The sequence below is a fragment of the Pseudophryne corroboree genome, chromosome 1, assembly GCF_028390025.1.
Source record: "Pseudophryne corroboree isolate aPseCor3 chromosome 1, aPseCor3.hap2, whole genome shotgun sequence".
In the NCBI taxonomy this organism is placed as follows: domain Eukaryota; kingdom Metazoa; phylum Chordata; class Amphibia; order Anura; family Myobatrachidae; genus Pseudophryne; species Pseudophryne corroboree.
Window position 1 is genome coordinate 906,684,707 of NC_086444.1, and position 15,904 is coordinate 906,700,610.

The window sequence follows — 15,904 nt, forward strand, 5'->3', positions numbered from 1 at the left end:
ACAGGGAACGGGGTATTATTCCACACTATTGTGGTACCGAAGCCAGACGGCTCGGTGAGACCGATTCTAAAATCTAAAATCTTTGAACACTTACATACAGAGGTTCAAATTCAAGATTGAGTCACTCAGAGCAGTGATTGCGAACCTGGAAGAAGGGGACTACATGATGTCTCGGGACATCAAGGATGCTTACCTTCATGTCAAAATTTACCCTTCTCACCAAGGGTACCTCAGGTTTATGGTACAGAACTGTCACTATCAGTTCAGACGCTGCCGTAGGGATGGTCCACGGCACCCCGGGTCTTTACCAAGGTAATGGCCGAAATGATGATGTTCCTTCGAAGGAAGGGAATTTTAGTTATCCCTTACTTGGACGATTCCCTGATAAGGGTAAGATCCAGGGAACAGTTGGAGGTCGGTGTAGCACTATCTCAGATAGTGTTGCGGCAGCACGATTGGATTCTCAATATTCCAAAATCGCAGCTGGTTCCGTCGACGTGTCTTCTGTTTCTAGGGATGATCCTGGACACAGTCCAGAAAAAGGTGTTTCTCCCGGAGGAGAAAGCCAGGGAGTTATCCGAGCTAGTCAGGAACCTCCTCAAACCGAGCCAAGTCTCAGTGCATCAATGCACAAGGGTTCTGGGTAAAATGGGGGCTTCCTACGAAGCAATCCCATTCGGCAGATTCCACGCAAGAACTTTCCAGTGGGACCTGCTGGACAAATGGTCCGGGTCGCATCTTCAGATGCATCAGCGGATAACCCTGTCACCAAGGACAAGGGTGTCCCTCCTGTGGTGGTTGCAGAGTGCTCATCTTCTAGAGGGCCGCAGATTCGGCATTCAGGACTGGGTCCTGGTAACCACGGATGCCAGCCTGCGAGGCTGGGGAGCAGTCACACAGGGAAGGAATATCCAGGACTTATGGTCAAGCCTGGAGACATCACTTCACATAAATATCCTGAAGCTAAGGGACATTTACAATGCTCTAAGCTTAGCAAGACCTTTGCTTCAAGGACAGCCGGTGTTGATCCAGTCGGACAACATCACGGCAGTCACCCACGTAAACAGGCAGGGTGGCACAAGAAGCAGAAGGGCAATGACAGAAGCTGCAAGGATTCTTCGCTGGGCGGAAAATCATGGGATAGCACTGTCAGCAGTATTCATTCCGGGAGTGGACAACTGGGAAGCAGACTTCCTCAGCACGACCTCCACCCGGGGAGAGTGGGGACTACACCCAGAAGTCTTCCACAGGATTATAAACCGTTGGGAAAAACTCGACAGGTATTGCGCCAGGTCCAGGGACCCTCAGGCAATAGCTGTAGACGCTCTGGTAACACCGTGGGTGTACCAGTCAGGGTATGTGTTTCCTCCTCTGCCTCTCATACCCAAGGTACTGAGATTGATAAGATGGTGAGGAGTAAGCACTATATTCGTGGCTCCGGATTGGCCAAGAAGGACTTGGTAACCGGAACTTCAAGAGATGCTCACGGAGGATCCGTGGCCTCTACCTCTAAGAAGGGACCTGCTCCAGCAAGGACCCTGTCTGTTCCAAGACTTACCGCGGCTGCGTTTGACGGCATGGCGGTTGAACGCCGGATCCTGAAGGAAAAAGGGCATTCCGGATGAAGTCATCCCTATCCTGATCAAAGCCAGGAAGGATGTAACCGCAAAAACATTATCACCGCAATTGGCGAAAATATGTTGCGTGGTGCGAGGCCAGTAAGGCCCGACGGTGGAAATTCGACTGGGTCGATTCCTACATTTCCTGCAAACAGGAGTGTCTATGGGCCTGAAATTGGGGTCCATTAAGGTTCAAATTTCGGCCCTGTCAATTTTCTTCCAAAAAGAACTAGCTTCAGTCCCTGAAGTTCAGACGTTTGTAAAAGGGGTACTGCATATACAGCCTCCTTTTGTGCCTCCAGTGGCACTTGGGATCTCAATGTAGTTTTTTTTTGGATTCCAAAAGTCACATTGGTTTGAACCACTTAAATCTGTGGAGTTAAAATATCTCACATGGAAAGTGGTCATGCTGTTGGCCCTGGCCTGGGCCAGGCGCGTGTCAGAATTGGCGGTTTTATCCTGTAAAAGCCCTTATCTGATTTTCCATTCGGACAGGGCGGAATTGAGGACTCGTCCTCAATTTCTCCCTAAGGTGTTTTCAGCATTTCACTTAAACCAACCTATTGTGGTGCCTGCGGCTACTAGGGACTTGGAGGATTCCAAGTTGCTGGACGTAGTCAGGGCCCTGAAAATATATGTTTCCAGGACGGCTGGAGTCAGAAAATCTGACTCGCTGTTTATCCTGTATGCACCCAACAAGCTGGGTGCTCTTGCTTCTAAGCAGACGATTGCTCGTTGGATTTGTAGTACAATTCAGCTTGCACATTCTGTGGCAGGCCTGCCACAGCCAAAATCTGTAAAAGCCCATTCCACACGGAAAGTGGGCTCATCTTGGGCGGCTGCCCGAGGGGTCTCGGCTTTACAACTTTGCCGAGCAGCTACTTGGTCAGGGGCAAACACGTTTGCTAAATTCTACAAATTTGATACCCTGGCTGAGGAGGACCTGGAGTTCTCTCATTCGGTGCTGCAGAGTCATCCGCACTCTCCCGCCCGTTTGGGAGCTTTGGTATAATCCCCATGGTCCTTTCGGAGTCCCCAGCATCCACTAGGACGTTAGAGAAAATAAGAATTTACTTACCGATAATTCTATTTCTCATAGTCCGTAGTGGATGCTGGGCGCCCATCCCAAGTGCTGATTGTGTGCATTACTTGTACATAGTTATTGTTACAAAAATCGGGTTATTGTTGTTGTGAGCCATCTTTTCAGAGGCTCCTTCTGTTATCATGCTGTTAACTGGGTTCAGATCACAAGTTGTACGGTGTGATTGGTGTGGCTGGTATGAGTCTTACCCGGGATTCAAAATCCTTCCTTATTGTGTACGCTCGTCCGGGCACAGTATCCTAACTGAGGCTTGGAGGAGGGTCATAGGGGGAGGAGTCAGTGCACACCAGCTAGTCGTAAAGCTTTTACTTTGTGCCCAGTCTCCTGCGGAGCCGCTATTCCCCATGGTCCTTTCGGAGTCCCCAGCATCCACTACGGACTATGAGAAATAGAATTATCGGTAAGTAAATTCTTATTTTCTCGTAGTCCGTAGTGGATGCTGGGCGCCCATCCCAAGTGCGGATTGTCTGCAATACTTGTAAATAGTTATTGTTACACAAATCGGGTTGTTATTGCGAGCCATCTGTTCAGAGGCTCCGTTGTTATCATACTGTTAACCGGGGTTCCTATCACGAGTTATATGGTGTGATTGGTGTGGCTGGTATGAGTCTTACCCGGGATTCGAAATCCTTCCTTATTGTGTCAGCTCTTCCGGGCACAGTGTCCTAACTGAGGCTTAGAGGAGGGTCATAGGGGGAGGAGCCAGTGCACACCAGATAGACCTAAATCTTTCTTTAGATGTGCCCAGTCTCCTGCGAAGCCGTCTATTCCCCATGGTCCTTACGAAGTCCCCAGCATCCACTACAGACTACGAGAAATAGAATTACCGGTGAGTAAATTCTTTTTTTTTTTTGTGTATTATTGCAGATGCAGCAAAACACTTAGTGTTCTGGAGATGCTGAGTTATGACTGTAACCATAGCACTTACTGTAGTTGTAAACCCCTCCAAAATTGCAGATGAAGCACAACAGAACGTGGCGTGAGATAAAGCCATGGTCGCTGCATTGGAGCACATCTTGCACTGATTCAGCTGCAAACAGATACTGTATCCAAATGTTGCATATCAAGTTGATCAGTGGAAGCCAGTAATGAAGTTTTGTCGATCCCATTTTTATTTATGTGAATTAGACGTACATTTTGAGCGAGAAAGACGTTCAGCACGAACAGAGTCTGTGTACCGCGAGGGGATATTTGCGGCAGCTTTAGCAACAGTATATGAGGACACATCTAGTGTTCAGTCTAGGATTTTTTTAGGGCAGTGTGTTAATCACCGAGGAGGGCACACTTGCACGCAAGCACCAGAAAAAGGGCGTGGTTTCTCAGTAAGGGGCATGGGCACATCTGCACTCAGGTGAGCAAGGCTGTGGAGTGTGACACTGAACCCCTAATTCACACAGTGGCAGCAGGCCTGATGCCGGAGCCTCTAATGATATCACTGCCCACCACCCACCTGAACAGGCCTGTACTACATATAAGGGCCCCCAATTCAAAGCACGGCACACAGCAGGGCCCCCCAATTCATAGCATGGCACACAGCAGGGCCCCCCAATTCATAGCATGCCATACATTAAGGTCCCCAATTCAAAGCATGCCGCATTGCAGGACCCCCGATTCATAGTAGGCCACAATGCAGGACCCCTGATTTATAGTAAGCCACATAGTAGGACCCCCTATTCATAGTAGGCTACGATGCAGGATCCCCGATTGTAAGCCACACTGCAGGACCCCTGATTTATAGTAAGCCACACAGTAGGACCTCCGATTCAAAGTAAGCTCCACTGCAGGATCCCCGATTCATAGTAACCCACACTGCAGGATCTCCGATTTATAGTAAGCCACACAGTAGGACCTCCGATTCATAGTAAGCCACACTGCAGGATCTCCGATTTATAGTAAGCTACACAGTAGCTCACCCCATTTGTGGTATGTCACACAGTAGGATCCTAAATGGCAATCTCCTGTAGCTGTATACAAGTCCTGCTGCAGTAAATGGCCACTTAATCAGCTGCTTGCCTCCTGCCAGTTTACTTTAGTTGTATTCTGTGTATTCTGAGATACTGTCTCCTGCCAGCTTTCTATGTAGGTAGCTCTGTGCGCTGGAAGTCAGCAGCTCCCAGCTGTATCAGTGAGCTAAGAGCGGGACAGTTCCAATTCAGAGAGCAATCTGAGGCCGCACACTGCTAAAAATAAAAGCTAGGCACTAGGCAGAAGTGGACATGCTCACAGTTGGATGGCACCAGCGTGTCTGTCGGCATGCCTGGTTCGGTGAGCAATGCAAATGATGCTGGCATTTTAAAATGGGCAGTGCGTGTCAGCCCACTTAAACATCCTAGCAGGAACGCTTTGTGCTACACATCCACACCTCTATACCTACTACAGGTTGAGTATCCCATATCCAAATATTCCGAAATACGGAATATTCCGAAATACGGACTTTTTTGAGTGAGAGTGAGATAGTGAAAGCTTTGTTTTTTGATGGCTCAATGTACACAAACTTTGTTTAATACACAAAGTTATTAAAAATATTGTATTAAATGACTTTCAGGCTGTGTGTATAAGGTGTATATGAAACATAAATGAATTGTGTGAATGTAGACACACTTTGTTTAATGCACAAAGTTATAAAAAATATTGGCTAAAATTACCTTCAGGCTGTGTGTATAAGGTGTATATGAAACATAAATGCATTATGTGCTTAGATTTAGGTCCCATCACCATGATATCTCATTATGGTATGCAATTATTCCAAAATACGGAAAAATCCGATATCCAAAATACCTCTGGTCCCAAGCATTTTGGATAAGGGAGACTCAACCTGGATGGGGTGCCCAGCAGAGAGCTCTGGTGCTCTAGGCATCCTCAGTGTTGACTGTGGGATCCTGCAGAGATGTAACCTAAAAATAAAGTTTTAAATAAACAAGAAATAGCTAAAGATGCAGCTCAACAAGACGCACAGCTCTGACAGGCACTTAATCTATACTATGGCTCCCAGTCAGCCACCAGGGTATAGAACAGAGGGAGTCTGAGTTCTAAAGTTCCCAGGTTTATACAACATGATCTTCTCCAGTTTCCCCCGATGGCTGCCTGTCAGATTGGTTTTCCACCATTTAGATGTCTTTAATTTTTTTGTCTTGCACACTCCCTTTAGCATCTCTTCTTAAATAAATGTTATTATCTTTCTGGCTGTCTTCTTTGTTTTCTAACTGTATATTTTAATATGTTGTTTATTATCTTTGTCCATGGGTATGACACAAAAGCTACTCAGTGGTTGCAGTGAACAGAACCACGTTATATTGTACAGGTTGAGTATCCCATATCCAAATATTCAGAAATACAGAATTTTTTGAGTGAGATAGTGAAACCTTTGTTTTCTGATGGCTCAGTGTACACAAACTTTGTTAAATACACAAAGTTATTAAACATATTGTATTAAATTATCTTCAGGCTGTGTGTATAAGGTGTAAATGAAACATAAATGCATTCTGTGCTTAGACTTGGGTCCCATCGCCATGATATCTCATTATGGTATGCAATTATTCCAAAATACGGAAAAATCCGATATCCAAAATACCTCTGGTCCCAAGCATTTTGGATATGCGATACTCAACCTGTATCTGTGGGAAAGAAAATGAACAGATCTGCTATATGATACAAATAGCTTGGCATACAGTACAAATGACATATGCATAATGTGATTAATCATACATACTGTCTTGCTATACATTTCTGCACACTGATATTAGTTGTCCTCTGTCTACATGCTATGTAAGCTCAAATATGCACCATGTTACTTGCTTCCTAGTTTCTTCTCTTTATCAAGACGTTTCATGCTCATTGTAAGTTAGTTGCTCCGATTAATTAAACTTATTAAATATCTTTACTACAAGGTTGTGAAACAAGGTTTATCAGCCAATGCCTTACTGGACAGAGGGATGCAGCTTATGGGCACCTCCTCCAGGTGAGTCCTAAGAGACTACTTGTATACTTTCCCTCTCTTCATTGTCTGTAAAATACACTATGCATAATAACCTCAAAGGAGAAATAAAGAACCTACACATACAGTAATAGAATTTGACGGCAGATGACAACCACTTGGCCCACCTAGTCTGCCCTTTTTTTAGCCTTACTTAACCTCAAACCCTATTTGATCCGTTTTTCTTTGTAAGGATATCCTTATGTCTATCCCAAGCATGTTTAAATTGATCTACTGTATTAGCATCTACCACCTTTGATGGGAGGCTATTTCACTTGTCTACTACCCTTTCCTTGTAGTAATTTTTCCTCATATTTCTCCTGAACCTCCCCCCCTCCCAGTTTCAGCATGTGTCCTCGTGTTCTAACATTCCACTTCTCTTTGAAGAATGTTTCCCTCCTATACATTGTTAAAACCCTTGATACAGATGTGTCTGCCATACACTTGAATGTGTATTAGTGTGTGCATGTGCCCGCATCCCACTTACTTCAGTGGGACCCAGCAGCAATGTGAATGAGTGTGGAATACTGTTCTGTGTTCGCATTGTGGTCCCGCTATGGTAAGCTGCTATACGCAGCAACAACGTAATGTGGATACATCTGTATTTGAAAGTTTGTGTAATGCCCCTCTTTCTCTTTTCCTCCCTAATGTATTAATAAATATCCTTTTGGAGACACTGTATGGCTTCCAGAACTGAACACGGTATTCTACAGTAGATGAGGCCATACCAATCAAAGGATTTACTTAGACTTGTAGCAACGCTTTCATCACTTCAGAACTTGACACCTAGCATAAATTAGGTTTATTATGGATTACCTTAAACAAAATGATAGTCTTTTTGATAAGCTAATTCTGTAATTGTGAATAGATATTTGCTTTAACAGTATAACCTCTGAAATCAAGCTGTTTTTAAATATGGATTTTTGGCTTAATTTGTAATTTTTCATTTATTAGCCCAAAATATTGCAGTATTCTGTACATATGGGTAGATGTTTGGCTGGAAAAGCAATGGCAGTCTTCCTTATGATAAAGCAAAATATGGAAAAATTTAAATTGATTAAAAAACTATATCCAAACAATGTTCAACCCAGTTCAGTTCTCATCACTCTGTATACATTTCCATTGGTTCTAGTATATATGAGACAGTTTAGTGGCCTACCCACTACTGTAGTATGCTTATGATTTTTTATATATAATATTGATTCACATACTAATGGCTATAGATCCTACTTAATTAAGGAACCTTTACATTTTGAAAATATCTTACTGTTAACATTCAATTCCTTATAAAATGTATAAAAAACCATAGCACATTATTTAGGTTCATAGGAAATACATTGACTTCTGAAAGGCTGCCATTTGTAAGATGATTTTTAGTTGCTATAGTAAAAGGATTACAAATGCAGTCAAATTATTTTATTATCAGCAATATTTTCTTTAGAGTCTGTTGCTTTACCACCAGTTTCACTGCAATATAGTGTCTTTCTTTACAAGTATTTCATCCAAAGACAACTAGAACTTCCAGGTGTGTTCTAATACTGTATACCTAGCGTCATACGCCATTCGGCAAGAGAAGCCCGGCACAACTGAAGCACTCCAAGAGGAGTTGCGTAGAGTACCTTTCTTTACATTTTGTGTCATATTTGCAGGCGCAGCTAAACATCACTCAGAGTTTACTAGATACACTGGGTTGCAACTTTAACCGCACAGGAATTAATTTTTCTCTGACGTCCTAGTGGATGCTGGGAACTCCGTAAGGACCATGGGGAATAGCGGGCTCCGAAGGAGACTGGGCACATCTGAGAGAATTAGGACTACCTGGTGTGCACTGGCTCCTCCCTCTATGCCCCTCCTCCAGACCTCAGTTAGAATTCTGTGCCCGGCCGAGCTGGTTGCACACTAGGGGCTCTCCTGAGCTCCTAGAAAAGAAAGTATATATTTAGGTTTTTTATTTTCAGTGAGATCTGCTGGCAACAGACTCACTGCTACGAGGGACTTAGGGGAGAGAAGCGAACCTACCTGCTTGCAGCTAGCTTGGGCTGCTAGGCTACTGGACACCATTAGCTCCAGAGGGATCGAACACAGGCCCAGCCTCGGTCGTCCGGTCCCGGAGCCGCGCCGCCGTCCCCCTTGCAGAGCCAGAAGCAAGAAGAACGTCCAGGAAATCGGCGGCTGAAGACTCCGGTCTTCATTAAGGTAGCGCACAGCACTGCAGCTGTGCGCCATTGCTCCCCATGCACACCACACACTCCAGTCACTGATGGGTGCAGGGCGCTGGGGGGGGGGCGCGCCCTGGGCTGCAATAAGAGTACCTTATATTGGCATAAAACACATAATATAGTCAGTAAGACTATATATGTGTAAAATCCCCTGCCAAAAATATCCTTAAAAAAGCGGGAGAAGTCCGCCGAGAAGGGGGCGGGGCTATCTCCCTCAGCACACTGGCGCCATTTCCTCTCACAGCTCCGCTGGAGGGACGCTCCCCAGGCTCTCCCCTGCAGTTTCCAGGCTCAATAGGGTGAAAAAGAGAGGGGGGCACAAAATATAGGCGCAAACTGTATATTTATAGCAGCTATAGGGGAAAAATCACTGTGTGTAGTTTGAATCCCTGCATTATATAGCGCTCTGGTGTGTGCTGGCATACTCTCTCTCTGTCTCCCCAAAGGACTTTGTGGGGTCCTGTCCTCAGTCAGAGCATTCCCTGTGTGTGTGTGTGCGTGTGTCGGTACGGCTGTGTCGACATGATTGATGAAGATTATATGGAGGCGGAGCAGGTGCCGATAAGTGTGATGTCACCCCCTGCGGGGTCGACACCAGAGTGGGTGGATATGTGGAAGGAGATGACGTACAGCAGTGGGACAGCCGGCTTCTCAGCTCGTGCCTGCCCAGGCGTCTCAAAAGCCATCAGGGGCTCAAAAAACGCCCGCTACCTCAGATGGCAGACACAGATGTCGACACGGAGTCAGACTCCAGTGTAGACGACGATTAGACAAATGTAAAATCCACAAGGGCCATCCGTTGTATGATTACGGCAATGAAAAATGTGTTGCACATTTCTGACATTAACCTAGTAACCACAAAAAAGGGTATTATAGTTGGGGAGAAAAAGCATCCAGTGGTTCTTCCCCCATCAGATGAATTGAATAAAGTGTGTGAAGTGGGGTTCCCCCGATAAGAAAATAGTAATTTCTAAAACGTTACTGATGGCGTACCCTGTCCCGCCAAAGGACAGGTTACGTTGGGAGACGTCCCCTAGGGTGGAGAAGGCGCTCACACGCTTGGCAAAAAAGGTGGCACTGCCGTCTCAGGATACGGCCGCCTTAAAGGAGCCTGCTGATAAAAAGCAGGAAGCTATCCTGAAGTCTGTATATACACACTCAGGTATTATACTGAGACCTGCAATTGCTTTAGTGTGTAGTGCTGCAGCAGCTTGGTCCGATACCCTGTCAGATAATATACTAGACAGGGATACTATTTTGCTAACCATAGAGCATTTTAAAGGGATATTTGCCGGCTGGCATCTAAAATTAATGCAATGTCCATTTCTGCCAGAAGAGTATTATGGACTCGGCAGTGGACAGGTGATGCTGATTCTAAAAGGCACATGGAGGTTTTGCCTTATAAGAGTGAGGAATTGTTTGGGGAGGGTCTCTCGGACCTAGTATCCACAGCAACAGCTGGGAAGTCGACATTTTTACCTCCGGTTTCCCCACAGCCGAAGAAAGCACCGTATTATCAGGTACAGTCCTTTCGGCCACGAAAAGGCAAGCGGGTCAGAGGCGCTTTCTTTCTGCCCAGAGGCAGGGGAAGAGGGAAAAAGCTGCACCAGACAGCCAGTTCCCTGGAACCAAAATCCTCCCCCGCTTCCTCTAAAGTCCACCGCATGACGCTGGGGCTCCACAGGCGGAGCCAGGTGCGGTGGGGGTGCGTCTCCGGAACTTCAGCGACCAGTGGGTTCGCTCACAGGTAGATCCCTGGGTTCTACAAGTGGTATCTCAGGGATACAAGCTGGAGTTAGAGGCCACTCCCCCTCGCCGTTACCTCAAATCTACCTTGCCGGCTGCTCCCAAAGAAAGGGAGGTAGTACTGGACGCTATTCACAAGCTGTACTTCCAGCAGGTGATAATCAAGGTACCCCCCCCCCCCCCCCTTCAACAGGGGCGGGGTTACTATTCCACAATGTTGTGGTACCGAAACCAGATGGTTCGGTGAGACCCATCCTAAATTTAAAATTCTTGAACACTTATATAAGGAAGTTCAAGTTCAAGATGGAATCGCCCAGGGCGGTTATACAAGCCTGGAAGAGGGTGTCCCCATGTACCCACCTCACCAGGAGTACCTCAGGTTTGTGGTACAGGACTGTCATTACCAATGCCAGACGCCGTTTTGTCTGTCTACGGCACCGAGGGTATTTACCAAGGTAATAACCAAAGTGATGATACTCCTTAGAAAGAAGGGAGTTATAATTATCCCGTACTTGGACGATCTCCTGAAAAGGCGAGGTCCAAGGAGCAGTTGCTAGTCAGCGTAGCACTATCTCAGGAAGTGCTGCATCAGCACGGCTGGATCCTGAATATCCCAAAGTCGCAGCTGATTCCCGCGACGCGTCTGCTGTTCCTGGGTATGATTCTGGACACAGAACAGAAGAAGGTTTTTCTCCTGGAGGAGAAGGCCCAGGAATTATCATCTCTGTTCAGGGACCTCCTGCAACCAAAACACTGCACGCGAATCCTGGGAAAGATGGTAGCTCTTACGAAGCGTTTCCCTTTGGCAGGTTCTATGCGAGGATCTTCCAGTGGGATCTCTTGGACAAGTGGTCCGAATCGCATCTTCAGATGCATCGGTGGATCACCCTGTCACCAAGGTCCAGGGTGTCTCTGCTGTGGTGGCTGCAGAGTGCTCATCTTCGTGAAGGCCGCAGATTCGGCATACAGGACTGGGTCCTGGTGACCACGAATGCAAGCCTCCGAGGGTGGGGGGCAGTCACTCAGGGAAGAAAACGTCCAAGGACAAAAACTTCCTTGCATATAAATATTCTGGAACTAGGGGTCATTTACAATGCCCTGAGTAAAACAGAATCCCTGCTTCAAAAACAACCGGTGCTGATTCAGTCAGACAACATCACGGCTGTCGCCCATGTAAATCGACAAGGCGGCACAAGAAGCAGGATAGCAATGGCAGAAGCCACAAGGATTCTTCGATGGGCGGAGAATCACGTGATAGCACTGTCAGCAGTGTTCATTCCGGGAGTGGAAAACTGGGAAGCAGACTTCCTCAGCAGACACAACCTCCACCCGGGAGAGTGGGGACTACATCCAGAAGTCTTCAAGCTGATTGTACACCGGTGGGAACGACCACAGGTGGACATGATGGCGTCCCGCCTCAATAAAAAGCTAAAAAGATATTGCGCCAGGTCAAGGGACCCTCAGGCGATAGCTGTGGACGCTCTAGTGACACCGTGGGTGTACCAGTCGGTTTATGTGTTCCCTCCTCTTCCTCTCATACCCAAGGTACTGAGGAGAATAAGAAGGAGAAGAGTAATAACTATAATCATTGTTCCGGATTGGCCAAGCAGAGCTTGGTACCCAGAACTTCAAGAAATGATCTCAGAGGACCCATGGCCTCTGCCGCTCAGACAGGACCTGCTGCAGCAGGGACCCTGTCTGTTCCAAGACTTACCGCGACTACGTTTGACGGCATGGCGGTTGAACACCGGATCCTGAAGGAAAAGGGTATTCCGGAGGAATTCATCCCTACGCTGATTAAAGCTAGGAAGGATGTGACCGCAATACATTATCACCGCATATGGCGAAAATATGTTGCGTGGTGTGAGGCCAGGAAGGCCCCAACGGAGGAATTTCAGCTGGGTCGTTTTCTGCACTTCCTACAGTCAGGGGTGACTATGGGCCTCAAATTGGGTTCCATTAAGGTCCAGATTTCGGCTCTGTTGATTTTCTTCCAAAAAGAACTGGCTTCACGGCCTGAAGTTCAGATTTTTGTTAAGGGAGTGCTGCATATTCAGCCCCCTTTGGTGCCTCCAGTGGCACCTTGGGTGTTGGATTTCCTAAAGTCGCATTGGTTTGAGCCACTTAAAACCGTGGAGCTAAAATATCTCACGTGGAATGTGGTCATGCTGTTGGCCTTGGCTTCGGCCAGGCGTGTGTCAGAATTGGCGGCTTTGTCTTGTAAAAGCCCTTATCTGATTTTCCATATGGATAGGGCGGAATTGAGGACTCGTCCCCAATTTCTTCCTAAGGTGGTATCAGTGTTTCATTTGAACCACACTATTGTGGTCCCTGCGGCTACTCGGGACTAGGAGGATTCCAAGTTGCTAGATGTAGTCAAGACCCTGAAAATCTATGTTTCCAGGACGGCTAGAGTCAGGAAGACTGACTCGCTATTTATCCTGTATGCACCCAACAAGCTGGGTGCTCCTGCTTCACAGCAGACTATTGCTCGCTGGATTTGTAGCACGATTCAACTTGCACATTCTGCGGCTGGACTGCCGCACCCTAAATCAGTAAAAGCCCATTCCACGAGGAAAGTGGGCTCTTCTTGGGCGGCTGCCCGAGGGGTCTCGGCTTTACAACTTTGCCGAGCTGCTACTTGGTCGGGTTCAAACACATTTGCAAAATTCTACAAGTTTGATACCCTGGCCGAGGAGGACCTTGAGTTTGCTCATTCGGTGCTGCAGAGTCATCCGCACTCTCACGCCCGTTTGGGAGCTTTGGTATAATCCCCATGGTCCTGACGGAGTTCCCAGCATCCACTAGGACGTCAGAGAAAATAAGAATTTACTCACCGGTAATTCTATTTCTCGTAGTCCGTAGTGGATGCTGGGCGCCCATCCCAAGTGCGGATTGTCTGCAATACCTGTATATAGTTATTGCTTAACTAAAGGGTTATTGTTATGAGCCATCTGTTACTGAGGCTCAGTTGTTATTCATACTGTTAACTGGGTATAGTATCACGAGTTGTACGGTGTGATTGGTGTGGCTGGTATGAGTCTTACCCGGGATTCTAAATCCTTCCTTATTATGTCTGCTCGTCCGGGCACAGTACCTAACTGAGGCTTGGAGAAGGGGCATAGAGGGAGGAGCCAGTGCACACCAGGTAGTCCTAAATCTTTCTTAGATGTGCCCAGTCTCCTGCGGAGCCCGCTATTCCCCATGGTCCTTACGGAGTTCCCAGCATCCACTACGGACTACGAGAAATAGAATTACCGGTGAGTAAATTCTTATTTAAACACACACCACAAAGTCGCTTATAGAGCATAACGGAACTTGGTGTGAGAAAAAGCAGCGGTCGCTGCACCTGAGCTTTTTTTTCCACAGATTCAGATAGTCACACAAAGGTACTTTATACAAATGTCACACATCAAAGTCATCAGTGCAGGAACATAGTTTTGTCGTTCTCAGTTTTATTTATGGTACAAAGATGCACATTTTGAGAGAAATTCGCCATGCCTGCCCGTTTCTCCAGGGACCTGGTGCCATGAAGGGCTGATTGCAGCAGTGACAGCAACAGCGTATGAGGACACATCTGTATTACATTTAAGGGGCAGGACTACGACTAGCATTGTAACATACACATATGCTGTTGCTATTTACCCTTTTCTGTTATCAAGGAACAGAGTTGGAAACTCTAAAACGCCTAACAATTTTGATCTACTTACTTGCTGGCATTTGTACAGTATTTATGTTAATAAAAGCTGATTAGACGTTGGCTAGATATTTCATACTGCAGCAGTACTATACATTTCTCTAATGTCCTAGTGGATGCTGGGGACTCCGTAAGGACCATAGGGAATAGACGGGCTCCGCAGGAGACAGGGCACTTTAAGAAAGAATTAGTACTACTGGTGTGCACTGGCTCCTCCCTCTATGTCCCTCCTCCAGACCTCAGTTAGAATCTGTGCCCGGACAGAGCTGGGTGCACTTTAGTGAGCTCTCCTGAGCTTGCTAATAAGAAAGTATTTTGTTAGGATTTTTTATTTTCAGAGAGGTCTGCTGGCAACAGACTCTCTGCTACGTGGGACTGAGGGGAGAGAAGCAAACCTACTAACTGCGGATAGGTCGTGCTTCTTAGGCTACTGGACACCATTAGCTCCAGAGGGATCGAACACAGGAACTCACCCTTGGTCGTCCGATCCCGGAGCCGCGCCGCCGTCCCCCTCGCAGAGCCAGAAGCAAGAAGCCGGCGAGAGAAGTAAGAAGACGTCAAAAGCGGCGGCAAAAGACTCCAGTCTTCATATGAGGTAGCGCACAGCACTGCAGCTGTGCGCCATTGCTCCCACATTAACCCGCACACTCCGGTCACTGTAGGGTGCAGGGCGCAGGGGGGGGCGCCCTGGGCAGCAATTAAGTACCTCTGGCATAAAAAAAGCATATATACAGTTGGGCACTGTATTTATGCATGAGCCCCCGCCATTATTTTGCACAAAATCGCGGGACAGAAGCCTGCCCCTGAGGGGGCGGGGCTTCTTCCTCAGCACTCACCAGCGCCATTTTCTCTCCACAGCTCCGCTGAGAGGAAGCTCCCCAGGCTCTCCCCTGCAGAATCACGGTAGAAAGAGGGTAAAAAGAGAGGGGGGGCACATAAATTTAGTGCAAAATCACTAATACAGCAGCTACTGGGTAAACACTAAGTTACTGTGTAATTCCTGGGTTATATAGCGCTGGGGTGTGTGCTGGCATACTCTCTCTCTGTCTCTCCAAAAGGCCTTGTGGGGGTTCTGTCCTCAAATAGAGCATCCCCTGTGTGTGTGGTGTGTCGGTACGCTTGTGTCGACATGTTTGACGAGGAAGGCTATGTGGAAGCAGAGCAGGTGCAGATGAATGTGGTGTCTCCGCCGACGGCGCCGACACCTGATTGGATGGATATGTGGAAGGTGTTAAATGATAATGTAAACTCCTTGCATAAAAGGTTGGATAAAGCTGAAGCCTTGGGACAGTCAGGGTCTCAACCCATGCCTGATCCTACAGCGCAGAGGCCGTCAGGGTCTCAGAAGCGCCCACTATCCAAGATTGTTGACACAGATATCGACACGGATTCTGACTCCAGTGTCGATGGCGATGATGCAAAGTTACAGCCTAAAATGGCTAAATCCATCCGCTACATGATTATAGCAATGAAGGATGTATTGCACATTTCAGAGGAAAACCCTGTCCCTGACAAGAGGGTTTATATGTTTGGGGAAAAAAGGCAAGA

At 46.9% G+C, this 15,904-nt stretch overlaps 1 protein-coding gene across 12 annotated transcripts in view; it reads left to right on the forward strand.

Annotated features, from left to right (window-relative positions):
* The window catches only part of BLTP1 (bridge-like lipid transfer protein family member 1), a 705,550-nt gene that overhangs the window by 319,685 nt on the left and 369,961 nt on the right, over positions 1-15,904 (forward strand). For all 12 annotated transcript variants that reach the window (XM_063920260.1, XM_063920265.1, XM_063920266.1 and 9 more), the window contains exon 29: positions 6,609-6,679. In XM_063920260.1, coding sequence (XP_063776330.1) covers positions 6,609-6,679 — 71 coding nt within the window. The remainder of the gene's footprint in view (positions 1-6,608; positions 6,680-15,904) is intronic.